Genomic DNA, 19217 nt, shown 5'->3' on the forward strand with positions numbered 1-19217 from the left:
ATTGGCTGGGATGACCTTTGCAGCTTTTCTGCCCCATATACCCGCTTCGCGCCCCGTCCCGCGGCTGGCCCCGCCCCCGCCCCCGCCCGGCGGCTGGCCCCGCCCCTCCCGGCGGCTGCCCCGTCCCCGCCCCGCGGCTGGTCCGGCCCCGCCCCGCCCCTGGCCCCGCCCTCCACCGCCCACGGCCCCGCCCCCCACCGCCCACCGCAGGAACCCGCTCCACGCCAGGTGACCAGCAGACATGTCTCGCAAGCCGCCCCCATGCAGGTTCCTCCTGGCCCCTGCGCCGCGCGGCACCCCAGGGCTCTTTCCGCTGCTATTGACGTTGCTGCTGGCACTGCCGGTCCGGGCCGGGGCGGACTGTCCGTGTCAGGATCCTTCACTGTGCCGTCCGATCAGCCACTACCCCGACTTCGAGGTCAGCGCCTTCCCCTTACTCCCCTGGCTCTGGTTCTCAAGGCCTTAAGAGAAGTTAGAGTAGAACCGAGCCCTAAAAGAGGTGGTATGGGGGCTGAGACCAACTTTGACCACTCGCTGAGGGACTTTCCATTTACAGAGCGCCTTCATTTATACATGAGGAAACTCGGGTTCAGAGAGGTGGAGTAACTCTTCCCCAGTGACACAGTTAGTGCCTGCCTGAAAGAGGGAGACAAGTATTCAACCCAAATCTGAATGCAAACACAAGCGCCTCTCATTACCCTTCTGTCTTCGGAGACACTCGGTGTTTTAAAAAAGAAAAGAAAAAAAGCAAGGGGTTAGGATGAATTCCCTATATAGCAATACCCATTGGTTTTCAAGAGAATAAGGATTTAATTTGAAAGAATCTCAACACGCCAATAGTATACTGGAAGGCAGAATTTTTACCTTTGTTGCTAGTAGTCTTTTCCTGTAGGCATCTCAAAACCACCCCAAAAGGGTGGTAAAGATAGATCTTTTCAGTAATTTTTCTTCTACCCACTTACCAATTTGTAAGGCCTTTGACAATTTTAGTTAAAAAGGCTTTATTTAGGAGGTAATATGAAAGCCACCTTCACTACCTAGAGTTTATGACTGCAGCAGCAATTGGATGTTCTGAGAGGTCAAAAAGTTTAGTCTAAAGAGCAGTTCTTCTGTAAAGATAGGGAGAACTGTCAGTTATAATCTAGCTGATTAACTTTGACGCAGGGGCCATTAAGTCCCTATAAAAACATATATCCCTTGTTTAGGAGAAAAAATAAAAGTGGGGAAAGTGCTTCTCGTGAACTTCCCTAGTGTGGAAGCTTGGCTAACATGGGCTAGGCAGTATATGTTGCATTTGAAAATCAAATATGCAAAGAAGCAAAATTTTGTCCATTTGTAATGGCAAATGGGGTTTTTCTTTACTGGCTGCTATGTATTTATCAATGGAAAGACTAAACTACATTGCTTTTATCCTTTTTTTTTTTAATCTTTTTTTTTTTAATAGAGGCATGCTTTATTTATTTATTTGTTTGTTTATACATGCACTGGGTACAGTCAGAAGCACGGGAGGGTGAGAGAATTCACCAGAGCCAGAGTGGGGAGCAGAGCAGGCAGAAGGACCGAAGTACACTGCTGAGGGGAGCAGCGGGCAGCAGGAGAGGTCTGCACACCATGTGGGACCCTCCTCCGGTGGCCGGGGAGCAGCCGGGGATCGAACCGGCGCCTCGGGCGCAGGCAGCTTCGCAACCCAGCGCTCAACCGCTGTGCCACCGGGGAGGCCCTGCTTTTATCCTTTTATGTTTCAATTGGTTTGCCCAGCTATTTCTTAGGACTGTCATTAGGTCACAGCTCTCAGTATTTTTTAGTAACAAATCTTAATTATTGGAATTAAAATAGGGGATAAGGTTTGGAAATATGAGTCTAAAAACAATGGCCCATTCTATTTCACATTCTGTAGTTTGTATTTCATTGGCAATTTCTTAGGAGAAAAGTAAGCCATGCATAGTTAATTCTGAAATGTAAACAAAATGGACATTGAGAAAATTTCAAAATGTCTAGTTTAACTTTTTTTTAACATTTATTTTTGCATAGAAGAACGGGCTATAGGTCAGAGGTGGGGGTGTGGGGGTGTGAGAGGATTCAGCAGAGACAGAGGGGGAGCACAGTAGGTGGATTTACTGAAATACACTGCTGAGGGGATCAACAGGTAATAAAGGTCTGCTGTGCCATGTGCATTAGCTCCCTGGTGGGGGATTGAACTCAGGCCTTGATAGCACTGAGACTTAACACCTGGGCCTCGAGGGAGGCCCTCGTTTAACTTTCTTAGCTAGATACCCTCTAAACTTTAACCCAATCTATTCTCTTCACAGTTGCCCAGCAAGGTAGAGCTTTCTTTATTCCCCCACCCCTCTTTTTTTAAAACACAAAGCTTATGCCCTACCCTGTTTAAACCAGCTTCCCACTGATCTCAGGATAAAATACAAAATCCTTCTTGGTCTACAAAATCTCCCTTACTTGATCTTGCCACCACCTACATTATTAGTTTTATGATTCGTCACGTTTTCAGGATTTCTGTGCACCGGTGAGATTGTTCTTTTGGTTTCAGATATTTGGAATTCTCTTGATATATTCAGACTGTGCCCTTTTTTGTTCTCTTTGCTGAGAATGCTTTTCTGTCCATAGATAGTCCTCCTTCCTGTGAAGGTCTTTGCCCAGATTTCAGTCCTTCCCTTAAGTGTGCAGTCCTCAGGAAAATTTTTCTGCCCTACCACCTAACAGATTCCCCTATGCTGTCATGTCCCCAGCATTCCCATGTAACCCTAAACACTAGTGCAATAAAATAACAAATGTGTCTGATCTTTCCTTTAACCTCTGTGTCACTAATGCCTAAGGATAAGCCCTCCCTATACCTTATTGGAATTCAGTAATTATTTGCTGAATCAGTGAATTAAGGCTTATTTGTAGTAAAATAAAAACAATCACTAAAAATTCTGTGCTTCTAGAATTTTCAGGGGGTGGGATGTGGGCAGGAAAGATACTGGGGAAGCATAACATCAGCTGTCTTAGAATTTAACTTGAGTACTTGAGTACTTTTATAAGAAGTTGGGTTCACCAAAAGTCACTCCCAGTTAATGAGGTATCTGTGGCTCCAGTTGCAGCAGTTAGAATCTTGAATATTATAATCTCTTCCCTTCCTCTTAACCTTTCTTATTCAGCAACAAAGTCCTGTTAATTTGGCCTCCTTAGGAGCTTCCAGATTGGTTCATTTATCTCACTTACTGTTCTGTTCTTCCATAACTTTAGTTGAGGTCACCATCATCTCTTGCCTGGATTCTTTCAACAATTTCCCTATTGTATATGCTGTCTACAGTTTTTGCCTCTCTTTAATCCATTGTCCATTCAGTTGAAGGAATTTTTCTGAAATGTTTACATAAACTCATACTTAAAATGCTTACTTTTCTTCCTTTTAAACACTTCCCCTCAGATAAGGTACTGATATCTCAAGAGGGCTTAAGGCCTTTCATGATTTAACCTTGCCTACCATTCTCTGCTTCTTCACTGCTGTCTCCTCCAAATTCTAGGTGTCAGCTATATTCAGTATTTATTTATTTATTTATATTTTTTATTTTTTTTTTATTTTTATAGAGGCATGTTTTCTTTCTTTCTTTGTTTGTTTATACATGCACTGGGTACAGTCAGAAGCGCGGGAGGGTGAGAGAATTCACCAGAGCCAGAGCGGGGAGCAGAGCAGGCAGAAGGACCGAAGTACACTGCTGAGGGGAGCAGCGGGCTGCAGGAGAGGTCTGCGCGCCATGCGGGACCCTCCTCCGGTGGCTGGGAAGCAGCTGGGGATCGAACCAGCGCCGCAGAGGCGCGGGCAGCTTCGCAACCCAGCGCTCAACCGCTGCGCCACCGGGGAGGCCCTATATTCAGTATTTAATTACACAACCACCATGCTGTCTCTAGGCCTTGGCCTTGCCACTATCCTTTCTGGCCTATCCTTTCCTACTTTCCAGGCTGTAGGGTAAGGTAAAAGTATCAGTCTTTTCTGCCCTCCCGCCATTAGGATAGATGAGGGAACCCTGCGGTCCTGAATGCATGCCTGATGGCGGGCACCTGAAGTGGGTACACCTGGGCTGAGAGACTACAAGGGCAGCATCACGGGGTTGCCAGCAGAAGCCAAGAAGATGAGTAGAAGCTGAGAGAAGAAGAGAAGCAGAGAAGCAGAGAGAACGCCAGAGAGTCCAGATAGAGTGAAGATTTGCTGGGGGCTGGGGGGACTGCCAGCCTCCTGGCTCCCCAGTACCCCTGCCTGCCATATGCCTGGTAAATCTAAATAAAAGACCTGCAAAAGCCACTGTGGACTCTGACTCCTCCTTTACCCGGTCTGTTGAATCAGAAAACCTGCACTGTGGCCCATTCCTGCCCCTACACAGGCCTAGCTCATTTCCCTTACCAGCAGTTATACTGGGATCCCTTGTTCACGGTTGTATTCTCACTGCCCTTCAGTGCCTGGCAAAGGGTCGGTGTTTAATGTTATTTTATGCTTCATTGTTTAAGTGCTTATCCCTCTTGTTTTGGCAGGTCTTTGTGTTTGATGTTGGACAGAAAACTTGGAAATCTTATGATTGGTCACAGATTACAACTGTGGCAGTTTTTGGAAAATATGACTCAGAACTTATGTGCTATGCTCATTCAAAAGGAGCGAGAGTAGTGCTAAAAGGTGAGTTAGTTTTCATCAGATGTGTCCAGTTAGTTAGGGAAGTTTACTTACATCCTGACTTCCCCCAAAAGTTCCCTTTTCATATTTATCCGATGTATTTTTAGCATCCTAAAATTAATTTTAGATCCAGCTAAATTCACAGAGCCTATAATTTCACACATACAGATTAAGAATTCAATAAACCCCTATGGTTTTTGGCAAAATGTTGCTTTAATTAGCATGATGACCTTTAGTCACTCCACAATTTCTGCTTTTTAATATGGTAATAACTTTTACTAATGATTCATAATGGTTATATTAGAGATTAATGAATAATGCCTTTCTATTATCTTTGTATATTATTTCTCCATTTGGAAAACTTAAATTGGGGGGTTTAGATCCCAAAATAATGAGCTTTCTTAAAGACATTTTGATCTCTTTGGATGGGTTTGTGAAGTACATGTCATTAAATTATGAAAATCATATATGCACAAACGATGTGTATATCTTCCTAGGAGATGTGCCCTTGAAGGACATCGTTGACCCTTCTTTTAGAGCATCCTGGATAGCTGAAAAACTTAAGTTGGCCAAAACACAATATATGGATGGAATTAACATAGACATAGAGCAAGAAGTTAATTATTCATCACCTGAATATGATGCATTAACTGCCTTAGTCAAAGAAACTACAGATGCTTTCCATCATGAAATTGAGGGATCACAGGTAAAAACTCATTTGTTATTTTTTGGAAACCCTTATTTTCCTTATTAAAATGTATTCATGAAGGCATGACTAATAGAAGTTCAGTTTTCTAGTAAGGGAATAGGAATAAATTTCAGCACATAGATCCCTAAAAAAATAATTGGGGATTATTGAGGTTATTATTAGAGAAGATTTAAGGAATTTTAATGTGCTAAACCTGTTATCTATTCACATCAAAATAAAACACTTGGATTACTGGCACTTACCTGCCTTGCATTAGGGTTAGAAATATTAGATAAGCAAGCGGATCAGCCAGAATCAGGAAGGGCTTAGCTTACCAGGCCCTGCTTTGACCATGCACTGCTTTCACCAGTGTAGGAAAGAAACAGCTCTTGTTAATACTCTCAGTAGTTAGTTCATAGATGGGGCTCACTTGCTTTATAGACTGAGTTACCTGGAAAGCACTTAACATCCAGTAAGGCTCAGAGGACTAATTCCACAGAACTCGGGAGAGTTGTGACAAAGAAGGAAGTGTGCCTCCCATTGCCATCATGAGAATGGCCAGAGCAGATCACACTACTAGGACGACGTAGCCCCAGATCAGTGGTTTGGAAATCTGTCCACTTAGCAAGATAACCAAGAGTCTTAAAAAGTACATACACTGAAACCCACTGCCAGAGATTATTACTTAGAAGGTTTGGGGTGAGCCCAGAATTTATATATTTTTTTAAGTTTCATAGGTGATTATGGCTAAGAACTATAGGCTAAGAGATTCTGGAACAAATGGAGATATAAGAGGCTCCTGAATTTCCCTCATCCCATACATGCACAGAATGTATAGCTAAACACAGAGCAACTTCCTTTGAGGGAAATCCAGAAGTTAGCTGAGTGACTTCTACACATTGGTTACTGGAGAAGTAACTATATTGAAACGGGTAGGGAAGGTTGAGACACACTCTTGCCTTAATTCCTAGCCTGGGAACAGAATAATATAATTGGGAGGGAGTTTCTTCCTGAGGAGCAAAGAGTTTGGAGCCCACATCCAACTTTCACATCCAACATTTACCCCGACTTTTACAACTACCAGGTGAAGGAATGGTCCCCCAAAACACATAGCTCTGAAAGCAAACAGGAATATGTTCTTGAGTCCCACATACTGTAGGAAGCAGTTCTAAAAGGGCAAGTATGTGAGCATTTTCCATGCCTATCCCCCAGTGATCAGCTCTGAGGAAGTGTGGAGAAGGGAACCCTTCTCTATAGTATTGTAAAATGGTGTGACCACTTTATGAAAAACAATATGGTAGTTTCTCAAAACACTAAAAATAAAACTATCATATGATTCAGCAATTCTACTGGTTATATAGCAAAAGGAAATGAAAATAGGATCTTAAAGAGAGATCTACACTCCTATGTTCATTGCAACATTAATTGCAATAGCCAAGATATGAAAACCACCTCAGTGTAAGTCAATGGATGAGTGGATAAAGAAGACATGGTATATTTATTTACGATACACAATGGAATAACATTCAGCCTTAACAAAGAAGGAAATCCTGCTATTTTTAACAACATGGATGATCAATTTACTGGAGGGCAATTTACTCAGTAAAATAAGCCACACAAAGCAGATAAAGCATGCTGTCACTTATGTGAGGGACTGGAAAAAACAAACAAAACTTCAAACTCATAGAAATAAAGAGTGGGTAGCTTTCAGGGCTTAGGGGAGGGGGCATGAGGAAATATGGAGAGGCTGGTAAAAGGGTATAACTTTTCAACAATATGAAGAGTAAGGTCTGAGGATTTACTATATAGCAAGGTGACTAGATATAATACTTTATTATATATTTGAAATTTGCTGAGTAGAACTTAAATGTTACCACCATCAAGGTAGTGACTGCCATTTTCCCCAGAGATAATTAACTCAGTGATAGAAATCCTTTCACACTATATGTGCATATTAGATCATTATGTTGTATAGCTAAATATATTTAAATAAACATTATAATTTTCTCAATTATACCCAAATAAGCCTGGAAAAATACCTATTAGGTTAGGCAGTGAATTTTTTTTAAAGACAGTGACCTTACCCTTGATGACTAACACAGTGTTTAAAGATTGTTTAATGAGTGAATGAATGATGCCTGACTTTCAAAAATTTAAAATATAGTTAAGAAAATATACACACACATACCCCCCCCCCCACACACACAAGTATCTGTCTATATCTCAAGTAGTATAAACTGGTGCTCTAACGTTCTCTTAGGATCAACTGAGAATGGTTGTAAAAATGATCCCAAAAGATTGATTCAATAGCTCTGGGTTACAACCTAAGAACTATATTTTGAGCAAGTGCACTTGTGATCAAGCCTATATTTTGAACAAGAGATTCTGGTACAGTTGGTCAACATGAGTTTGAAAATCATTGGCAAAATGATTAAAAAAAATTGACATCTCTGTTTTTATGCAACATTTCAGATGAGTACAGTTTAGATCAAGAATAGCAGGCCACTATAAATTCTGGTCTCAAATAGATTGATGTGTGGGCAAGTGGTGCTTAAGCTATAGTCAAAGGGCAAGGATGAAGAGATAGCAGAGAGATCTTATAGTAGAAATATCCATTTCTATGTTTGAGGGACAAGTAGGACAATTTAGGTCACTATTTCCAGTTCATGTGAGGTAGACTAGTGGGAGACACAGTTGCCAAGATAGGCTAGATTGTGGAAAACCAGAATGTCACATCGAAGAGTATGCATTTTATTCTGCAGCTAGTAGGTTATATGTGTAGAAAGAGTTCGGGGAAGACTATTCTATAGTAGTATGTAAAATAGTTTAGAGGAAAAAGGGAGACCAGTAAGAACTAACGGAGCCAAATACCTTGGAATCTATGGTTTGGATTGGGATGATGGCACAACTGTAATACTCAGGCAAGTGTTAAATAATTAATTGAAAGAAAAGAGCAGGAAATACTCCTGAAGAGTTCTTTCTCCTCATTTTTATAGGTGGGGGAACAGATTTAGATGTTTTAAGTGACATAGATGGAGTTAAAATAGAGCCATGACTACAAACCCAAGTCTTTTGATTTCTTGTTTAATACTGCCTTCTCAAAAATGAGATTAATTATGATAAGAAATCCAGGTGAAAATACTCTTAATGCTAAGGAGGGAGATAAGGACTTATAAAATGGATTTGAAATTTTCTGCTTAGAGGTAACAATTTATTTTCTCTACTATAGCTCCCATTTTTTAATAGGAGATAGTGGACAAAATGGGATCCAATATGTAAACATTTCACTTTATAACATATTTTGCTGCAGAGCTATTGAGGAAAGCTGTACTAATAAAGGAGAACTGCCTTTTGGATAGGTACGCAGAGAATGATAGAATTTTGAGAAAGTTCTAAAAAGAGAATACATTGGCTAAAGTATAAACATTTTTACTAAAATATCTCAATTTTTGTAATAATCATGTGTTTATTGAATGCCTAATTAATAAATAAAACATTAACAAAGCTTTAGAACACTTTGCATATATATAAAATAAAGCTAATTATCATGTGCTTAAGGCAATAAGGCAATAAATATTTTAAAGAGACTCATCCTTGTTGAAGACTTTCATGCTAAATGAAAGATAATTTACCACCCATTTTATTTCCTTAAAATAAGACCAATTAAGTGGTTTATTCGATAGTTTGAGTTGATTAATCTATACTTATTGCCATAAAACACCATGTAACATAATTGTAAATTGGGGGCACAAACTCCCACCATAGACCAATCAGCGTATGAAGAGGTAACCCACAATATTTAAGAACCTTAATATTTGAATTATTTTAATATGTTTTTCTTTCTAGTAATTTAAGGGCCCTACCACATCCTATTATCATTATACCTGTTTCTTTCAGACAGTTGAGTTATATTTAAGTTTAGTTTCTAAAGACATTTAAGTTTAAAATTTCTCTTCTCGGGCCTCCCGGTGTGCAGCAGGTTGAGCGCAGCGCCGTTAAGCTCTCTGCAGCCTCTGTAGTGTAGGTTCGATTCCTGGCAGGCCAGGGAGGTACCCACATGGCACAGCAGACCTCTCCTGTCTCGCCTGCTGCTCCAATCAGCAGCGTTTTCGGTCCTTCTGCCTGTTTTGCTCCCCACTCTGTCTCTGGTAAGTTCCTCACCCTCCCGCACCCCTGGTCTGTACCCTAGTTCTTATATAAATAAATAAATCTTTTTAAAAAAAATTCTCTTCTTCATAATGCCCTGCTCCTGGACATTGCATATATCCAAAACATTGTCCAAATACATATGTGGGTCAGCTCATGTAGGCAAAAAACATATTTCTTAGAACTGTTCTAGTTCTACATATGTCAAACTGTGTTCATACATGTTAACAGTTCTTTTTTTCTTGAATAATATGATGCCAGAGAATATATAAAAATAAAACATTTGATATAATATGCACATTTGATCATATTACTTTAAAATGGCATGTATTTTCCCACAGGTAACCTTTGATGTAGCTTGGTCTCCAAAGTGCATAGACAAAAGGTGCTATAATTATACTGGAATTGCAGATGCTTGTGACTTTCTCTTTGTGATGTCTTATGATGAACAAAGTCAGATCTGGTCAGAGTGTATTGCAGCAGCCAATGCTCCCTACAATCAAACATTAACTGGTAAGAATCCACAAAATGATAACTTATTAGTAATATTTATCTCAGAACCTCAAACACTAAGAGCTATTTAATATATTATATATATGTTTTATATGTGTGTGTCATAGATATATGTGTAACATTATATGTGTAATATATTATATATGTAATATATGTGCAATATATATGTTCTATGTATATGTAAATATTTCAATGTCATTTGCTTAGCTTGAAACATAAAAATCAATTTGAAGAGCTTTAAAGTTTTAAAAGTTTTGTTTTTCCTTAATTCTTCAAAAATATTATGGAATACATATATTATTATTAGCCCTCTATTATAGGTGAGGTGAAGGAAAGTTCATTGACATTAACATGATTGCAACTGCACAGGTATTACAGCTGAGACTCTAGCTGGTGTTCTAACTTCAAGTCAACACTCTAGCCAGAAAATTACATGAAGAAGATACCTGCTTATCTAGAATTTGACAGGTTATTTTTGTTTAACTAATCAGATAACTTAATAGCAAAGATAGTTATGATGTGAGTACCTACTACATGATTGACAGAATTGGCTTTATCTTATTTGACATTTAATATTAGTATTCATGCTATACTGAAAAATAAGAGTAGTTCTGATCTCTGACTCATATGATATGGATGCATTATCCTTTCCATAGTTTTGTTGGCTTGTATGCAATCAGCCAATTGAATAAAAGATTGCTTCTATATTTTGAATGCAACTGAAATTTTCTGGGGCAGTTAGCTTAATTGTTGATTGGTGAATAAATCAATAATAAATAATAATCAATCAATAATCTCTTCTTTTTCACACAGAAGTAAAATCTTAGAAGTAAAATCTGGTTTCATTTTATCATGTCCTAACATTGTTTGGATAGAATGATCTGATCATAAGCATATACTATTTAAATTTGAAAAATAATTTAATCCTGTTAAAATTACAAGGTAATTTTTTAAACACGGTTCCCAAACTGTATTTCATGGAATTATTCTATCAGTCAAAGGTTCATCATCAAAAATGTTTGGGAAATGATGCACACCGTGCCTCTCCCCTTAATACTTAACAGTACATAATAACTTTAAAGTCCCTGGAAAGCAGCAAACTTACTTAACACTCTAGGTAGTCTTGGAACCTCTCATGGTGGGAAAACATATTTTGCAGCATTGAACAAGGATTGATAATACCAGGGATTTTTTTCATTTTTTCTCTATTTCCTATAAAAAAAGGGGGGGGGGACATTTCCTGTTTCTAGCTATAATTCATACTTACAGGATATTTATAAAACATGGAACAGTTGTGCTTTCTACAAGCAATTTTGAGACCATCTCTGCAAAATTTGACTTGTAGAATACTTTTCAAACTTTAGAATTTAGTATATTATATAGATCCTATCTTAATAGTTAATAGACACAACATACTTTCCTGAAATGTGTTATTCTTTCTGGATTAAATTCTGAGAGATTTGGCTTTAATTTGATTTTAAATGCTTTGAATGTTATCTGTTATTCAAAAAGAAATAGTTTAGAAAGTGATATTGAATTTGTAGTTCTTAAGGAATGATTTTACAAACTTAAGATTCTGAGTGGTTGCATAGCTTGTGTGAACACACTTGTAGCCATATCAAGAGAAAGACATGCCTTTTCTGTCCCTGTTTGACTAGGATATGATGACTACATCAAGTTGGGTATTAACCCTAAGAAACTTGTTATGGGTATCCCCTGGTATGGTTATGATTATACCTGCCTGAATCTATCAGAGGTAAGAACAGAAATTTCTTAGATAATTTTTTTCTCTTTCTATTGTGTTTTTTTAAAGCCTGTTTTGTTTCATATATATAGACTTTATTTCAAATTTATTATCCTCTCTACATAGAACATATGAACTTTATTTAGAATTTCTAAAACAGTTTGAGATGGAAAAGTAGAATTGGTTTTAAATTATTTAATCCCATGGAAATGCCTAAATATTATATTTGCCATTAGGAATTCAATTTAACTTTCTTCTGCATAGTTAGGTTATTGATCTATAGTATATATATTTTTTTCTAATAAGTAGTATTTTACTATAATTTCTGATTTGTCTTTTAAGATCTCTGAGTTGATAATTTATAACATGCCCTTTTTTTCATTTCTAGAAGGATGTTTGTACCATTGCAAAAATCCCTTTCCGGGGTGCTCCTGTAGTGATGCTGCTGGACGACAGGTGCCCTATAAAGTGATTATGAAGCAAGTAAACGTTTCTGTTTCTGGAAGCCAGTGGGATAAAGATCAGCAGGCTCCTTATTATAACTATAAAGTAAGACTTTTTACAAATTATCAACACTTTATAAGTGTTCATAATTATATATTTTCATGTACTTGATATCAATAATATCTATCAGGGTAAACATACAGAACACTAAGAAAAAACTTGTCTTTAAATCTCTGGAATCACGAACTTGACTTCCATAATGAGCAAGTCAAGTTATGCCAGTAGTAGAACTGCTGTGCATGGGCCCCTTGTCATTTCAGACAAAACTACAGATACATGCCCTTCACAAACAGTATTTCTTTAATAACTAACAATTATGTATGGTTGACTGTGGCTTTTGAAAAGGCTTTGGGCCAAATAGCTTACTAGCTCTACAACCGTCATTTCAATGTAGCCTACAGATTCTGATGAAGCTCTTGTATAGGGAGGAATGAAGATCAAAACATCATCATAGACTTTACAATGGAAAACAATATATATTTAAATTTCACAATTCAGTCAAAGTATATGGTATCAGACAAATTATAAACAATGTTAAAAATTAGAGACAGAAAAATATTACACATAAAAAACTTGAGAGTAAATGATTAGCAAACTTGTCAGATAATTTATCCACTGAAAAATAGGAACTTCCATACCAAAGAGGTAAGTATTTATCATAATTTACTTTTAGCATAATAAAAACTTTTTAATAACTCAAAAATCTAGGTACAAATCATCTCTCAATTTACTTTGGATTATGTTGCTATAAAAGCAACCCTAAAATGATATAAATTCCTACAAGAATTTATATTTCTGACAAATGGCCTGCTATCCATTTATTAAGAATGACTATAGACATACATATTTAATAAAGTATAACTGATAGACATTTACATGCCTGCATGCCAACAATATAGAAAGCTTTTAGTATAGAGCTTTCTAACCTTTAGAGTCTAAGATACATATGTACAGTTTCTGTTTAATTAAAAGGTATATTGTAAACCAGTCTTAGCCCAACAGTATTTTTAGAACGCTCCTCTATAGAATTCACTTCTACAGAACTGTTAATGAACTGTTAATATTACACAGAGACACACACAGTGCCCCTGACCAACAATATATGGAAAACACAGCTTATTGAATATCACTCCTAGAGATTTATAATGTACTGCAATCATCTTAATGAATTTGAGAAGTGCTGCAGTACATAGAATCGTTTAATTGTTTAATATAGAATGCTGTTTCACAGCACTCTTAGAAACATCGGAGGGGACATGTTTTGGAATGTAAGTTTGGTAAAGACTATATGTAACCAACTAGGCATAATTTAAAAGTATGTGATATAGAGGGGCCTCCCTGGTGGTGCAGCGGTTGAGGGCTGGGCTGCAAAGCTGCCTACAGCCTCTGTAGCGCTGGTTCGATCCCCGGCCGCCAGGCAAGGGTCCCACATGGCGCACAGACCTCTCCTGCCGCGCCCGCTGCTCCCCTCAGCAGTGTGCTTCGTCATTCTGCCTGTTCTGTTCCCGGCTCTGTCTCTGGTGAATCCTCTCACCCTCTCGCGCTTCTGACTGTACCCAGTGCTTGTATAAATAAATAAATAAATAAATCTTTTAAAAAAAAAAAAAAGAAGTGTGATATAGATAGTTAACTATGATGTACTATTTTTTGTAATTCCTCACTTATGTTTTTTCCTTAATGAGTTAGAAGACACATTTTTATAAGATCTTAGAATTCAGGACACATTTTAATGAGCCTTGAAGGCCATTCATTTAATCACACTTTATTAACTTTTTAAATACAATTTTATTGATTTACAATACTACATACATTTCAGGAGTACAACTTCACACCTAACTACCCTACACCAAAGTTTGTGTAATGGTACTCTAGACAACAAGCTAGTTTTAACTATTTTCTTTTTTTCTTCTGTTCATTGGAAAATTCTCTAGCAACCAAAATCAAGTTTCTCTTCTGATTGGAAAGATCATGCTGCCTTCTTTTGCTGTCTTAAAATAGCAGCTTCATCCTGTACTTGATATTCTTGAAAGTATATATGCCGTAATCATGCATCTATCAATCTTACATATTTAATTTTTTATCCTTCAATTGTTCACTGTTTTGAGGCATTTGCAATTTCTTAACTGAATCAAAAAGGCTCATAGCTCATAGCTACTAGTTAGAATTATGGCAAAATTCAAAGGTATGTGTCTCTGGGTTTGCCCTGAATCTTCAAAAAGAAATCTTATTGTATTTAGGTACAGGTACTGCAAGTTGCCTTTTAATAGCAAACCACAATTGTCTCTAGATCTTGTTTCTTGTAATTAATGTCTATTATATTTAAATATGTCACAGCTTACTAAATTACCAACTGACTTCAAAGTAATCTAATTCCAGCAGTGTTATATTACAGTAATAAAAACATTTTTTGAGAATTGCCTTTAAAATGTTTCCGGGATATATGTAAAAACTCAGTAAATTCTTTCTAATTACAGGTCATTCTATTTCTTTTTTTTTTTTAAGGATTTATTTCTTTATGCATACAAGAACTGGGGTACAGGTCAGAGGTGTGGGGGGGTGAGAGGATTCACTAGAGACAGAGCAGGGAACAGAACAGGCAGATTGACTAAAATACACTGCTGAGGGGAGCAGTGGGTGAGACAGGAGAGGTCTGCTGTACCATGTGGGCAGCTCCCTGGCTGGGGATCGAACTCCTGCTGCAGTGGCTGTGGATAGCTTCATAGGTTGCATCTTAACCCCTCACGCCACCAGGGAGGCCCTTTCTTTTTTTTAAAAAAGATTTATTTTACTTATTTATGCGTACAAGAGCTGGGGTGTAGGCCAGAGGTGTGGGGTGGTGAGAGGATTCACCAGAGACAGTGGGGAGCAGGACAGGCAGATCTACTGAAATACACTGCTGAGGGGAGCAGCAGGCAAGACAGGAGAGGTCTGCTGAGCCATGTGGGTCAGCTCCTTGGCTGGGGATTGAACTCGTGCTGCAAATGGCTGCCAATAGTTTCATAGTGCTGAGATTTCACCCCTTGTGCCACCAAGGAGGCCCAGGTCATTCTACTTCTATCTCTTATCTTTCCTCTTTCCTTTACCCTTTTGCCTAAATCTGCTTCTTTCTTCTTTGATTTGGCTCTTAACCAATAGCTTATGTACCATCTAAGGGAGACTGTTAGTACTAGATGGAGGATGGGGAGGACGCTGCAGGGTGGAGGGTGAGCATAAGACCATTTTCTTCCTTGTTTATGGTTTTAATCAGGTGTTTGTAGGCATAAGTCACCTATGTAGTCCAGGCCTGAAAGGCTCTTAGAATCAATTCTGTAAGAACTAGGAAAGGAGTTACTTTCCTCCTCCATTGCCATTACCTTTTGACTTGGCTGATTTATCATAAACAAAATCATCTGTTGCGCTCTTAACTAGGCACAATTCCAGGAACTGTAAGGATTACAAAAAAAGTGTATAAGCTGGTTTTAGAAGACTATAATAATGATTTTCCTTAACCTTGGCTGCATATCATAAATACCTAATGGAACATTAAACCCAAAATAAATATTTATCCTAGCACCAACATAGCAACATTTTGATTCAGTAGATTTCATGTGGTATGAGTCCCAGGAATCTATTTTTAAAAGCCCCACAAATGATTCAGATGTGTATCTTGTTTAATAATCATCAGGTCAGAGCAAGAGAAGACTCAAGGCAATGAGAAGAACCTTCAGTAGAATGTGTTAAGAGGCAATATATAATTGCTGCTGTGGAAAAATGCCACAAGCAATGAAACCAAAAAGCATCATCTCAGAGCTGGAAAGCCTTGTGTCTTTAAGCTTTTATTATTTGATTATATCCTTTTTGAATCATTGGATTTAGGAAACTCTCTCTTGTTGCACTGAATATTTAAGTTTCCATTTTAATTTCTTTGTATAGGATCATGCTGGCCATTTTCATCAAGTATGGTATGACAATCCTGCGAGCATTTCTTTAAAGGCAGCATACATCCTAAATCATGGCTTACTGGGCATTGGCATGTGGAATGCAAATTGTCTTGATTACTCTGGAGATGCTGAAGCCAAAGAGCAAACTGAAGAAATGTGGAAAGTCTTAAAACCAAAGCTGTGACAAAGGTGAACATCGTCTGTCAAACTATTAAGATTTAGAAAAATGATATGTATAAATAGAGCTAATTTCTTGAACATGTTGCTATATGTTTTAATTATTAGTGTACTCAAAGCTAGATAAAGAATAAAAAATGCTTTGTTTGAATTTGAAAATACATAAATATTTCTATCTTTAGTGTCCAGAAATATAAGAAATAAGTCAATGTATGATAGTAAATATTCTTCTATATCTTAATACCATCATTAGGCGCAATTGCTTTCAGAATTTTATTATGTTAAATTTCCCCCCATGATATTAAAATATATACTTATAAATTAGTGCTAATGTTTAAAATATGTATAATTTGAGAGAAAATTGCTTGCTTAGAATAGATTATTTTGAAACATGGGTTTTGAGAAGCAGTTTGCTCTGCACTTTTTTATTGCAATAAATTTTTATTTCAATAAATATATATTTAAAATCTGCAATTTAGTGTCTTTTCTCTAGGTTTATCAACTAATGCAAGTAAGTTTTTTGCTTCTTGACTTTATATAGTAATCATGTTTTCAGAGGCACTTGAATTAAATTCACATAAGCATCCAGAGGGAAGAAAAGAATACAAAGGATTAAAATACAGGATACAAGAAGATAATTAGATAATTTAGTAATATTTATATTAGTAGGTCAGAGCTACTTATTTTTCAACTAAATTTTAGAGGTTACATCTGAAATTTTGCAATAGGAAAAATTTGGTGTTAATTTTGATACTATTAATGGTCATTTATCCTTCCAGTTATTAATATTACTTCTCTTTTGGACATCTAACATTTATTTCTGAGCTTATTTTCTTGTCATGGTTAAATTTCTTGGTTTCTCAACTAGTTTCTCTTTCTAAAAGAGAAATATTGTGCAAAGAACTTTTCTAAATATGCAGAGGTCTCTATTTGCTTTCTCGAGGTAATTAAGAACATTGTCTATACTTATATGACTTTCTATAAATACTTGGATTAAAAATTGTAATCCTCAAACTATGGATATACATAAATCCTGTTTTCCTTGCACATTTCCTGCCCTTCAAATTCAATGATGGTTCAGTCATCTATGATAATGTATGAGAAGTATGATAATACTTCATTTCCTACTTGCAAAATTATGTATGGGAGATTAAAACCAACCAGTTCCCCGTAGTATTTGCTGAATTACTATTGTCTTTGTATTTCTAAATAAATCTTTAAAATTTAAATACTTAGATATTAATCTTTGTCCTAGTTCTGGATGCAAGATTAGTACCTGTGTGCTTTTATATTTCCCTATTGCTTTTAACTAAAATACAATAAACAAATTAAATCATCTATTTACTTGTAAATGTATTCATATTTATTAAAATATGTGGATTTTCCTTATAATTAAATTTTATAGTCATATTAGCTATTATTGTTGACTTTTTAATAAAAAATTATAAAATATAGTGCTGTGAAATAACAGGTAATGGAATAAAACCTTAAACTATAGCCAATAAGCACTATTTTGTTTTTTATGTCTAATATTTCCTGAAACAACTTGTAATATCTACATGAAAAGTGAAAATATATGAAACTTATTACATGTAAAACATTGCCAAGGAGAATAATAGTTAATCTGTTCAAATAAATATTTAAATTTTTGACAAATAAACATTTTAAATTAACATACCTAATTGGGGCTGTACAGGTATATCTATTTTCTTCTGTGCCAATGAAGATTTCAATGTGCGTACATCTGTAACTGCTTGTTTTCTCATCTATAAAAAGAATTATCTTTCAAAAAGGAACTTTCATCTTACCCTTCTAAAATTATATAATTATCATGCAAATACAGATTTCTGTAACTGCTTTAACTGTCTTCTTTCACTTGCCTTCAATATTCAGTCCTACTGGATTACTACATCAGTGTTGCATCAGTCATAGTTCTATTAAATAAACCTGTTTACTGCTCTATAGGCCATCAAATAATTTTATATATTAGTATATAGGCATAATAAAATTAAACTGTTCTAAAAAACTAGGGAAAGAATTTTATTTCTTGCTCAAGTTTCAAAATCTATTGTTATCTGTGTATATAAAGAAAACAATAACAAAATAAATAACAAAAGTGTTAATTTTTAGGCCTTAGAAACTGCATACTTAAGAAATAATAATGTTTTAAAAAAGAAATAATAATGTTTATTCTGTAGCAAGCACTCTTCTAAGTGTATTAGCCCCTTTGATGCTTTCAAAAATTATAATAGTAGTTACTATTATTTATGCCTGTTTTACAACTGAGGAAACTGAGATATCTAGAAATCAAGTAACTTGCTCAAAGTATAAACCTATTAAGTGACTCAGTCAGAATTCAAACTCAAAACTATCTGGTACCAGAGCACTTGCTATTTAACGTATTGCCTGTGAACCATAGCCTTAGCATCATCTAAGAACTTATTAGGATTGAAGATTCTCAAACTTCACCACAGTCCTAAGTTAGGTTCTGCTAAGGTGTTATTACATTAAGCTTTGAGAAGTATTATTTATACTATACTATCTTGAATATTGCTCCAATAGACTCAGAGTAGGTTTTCTACCACTTAGTTCTGAATCTTAAAGGTAGTTTTGGTAAATCATTCAGAAGTCAATAATAAATACCTATGTTTATTATATGCCAAGTAGGCACTATGGTTAAATGTAGGACCCCCCACCCTTTGTTTGTAATCTAGTTTTAGTTCTTTTATGTCTTTCCTTTTTTTGTACCAGTAATTTTAACTTGAGTTCAAACCATTCAGAAGTGATATTTATGTTAAATTATACAAAATGGTACAATCTAATGTACATGCTTTCCAAAAGAAAAGAGCATTGAGTCAGTCATAG

The 19217-nt window shown here is 36.5% G+C and overlaps 2 protein-coding genes across 4 annotated transcripts in view; one reads left to right on the forward strand and one right to left on the reverse strand.

Moving 5' to 3' along the window:
• The first annotated feature begins 201 nt into the window (after positions 1 to 201).
• Positions 202 to 16368, forward strand: CTBS (chitobiase). Its single transcript, XM_037500924.1, is given in 8 exon segments — positions 202 to 418; positions 4525 to 4663; positions 5158 to 5366; positions 9836 to 10007; positions 11666 to 11763; positions 12140 to 12179; positions 12182 to 12300; positions 16168 to 16368. Coding segments are annotated over 8 exon segments (1155 nt in total). The 5' UTR covers positions 202 to 241.
• The window catches only part of SPATA1 (spermatogenesis associated 1), a 42411-nt gene continuing 31988 nt past the window's right edge, over positions 8795 to 19217 (reverse strand). For 2 of the 3 annotated variants that reach the window (XM_037500927.2, XM_054691386.1), the window contains 3 exons: positions 18031 to 18118; positions 15609 to 15678; positions 8795 to 9987 (listed from right to left, as the gene is read on the reverse strand). In XM_037500927.2, coding sequence (XP_037356824.1) covers positions 15656 to 15678; positions 18031 to 18118 — 111 coding nt within the window. In that variant the 3' untranslated portion in view covers positions 8795 to 9987; positions 15609 to 15655. Of the gene's footprint in view, positions 9988 to 11112; positions 11220 to 15608; positions 15679 to 18030; positions 18119 to 19217 lie in introns of all 3 variants that reach the window. The other variant, XR_008550321.1, reaches the window with a different exon arrangement.

This window comes from Talpa occidentalis, unplaced genomic scaffold (genome assembly GCF_014898055.3).
Source record: "Talpa occidentalis isolate TD23 unplaced genomic scaffold, MPIMG_talOcc4v2.1 talOcc4.9, whole genome shotgun sequence".
Lineage (NCBI taxonomy): Eukaryota > Metazoa > Chordata > Mammalia > Eulipotyphla > Talpidae > Talpa > Talpa occidentalis.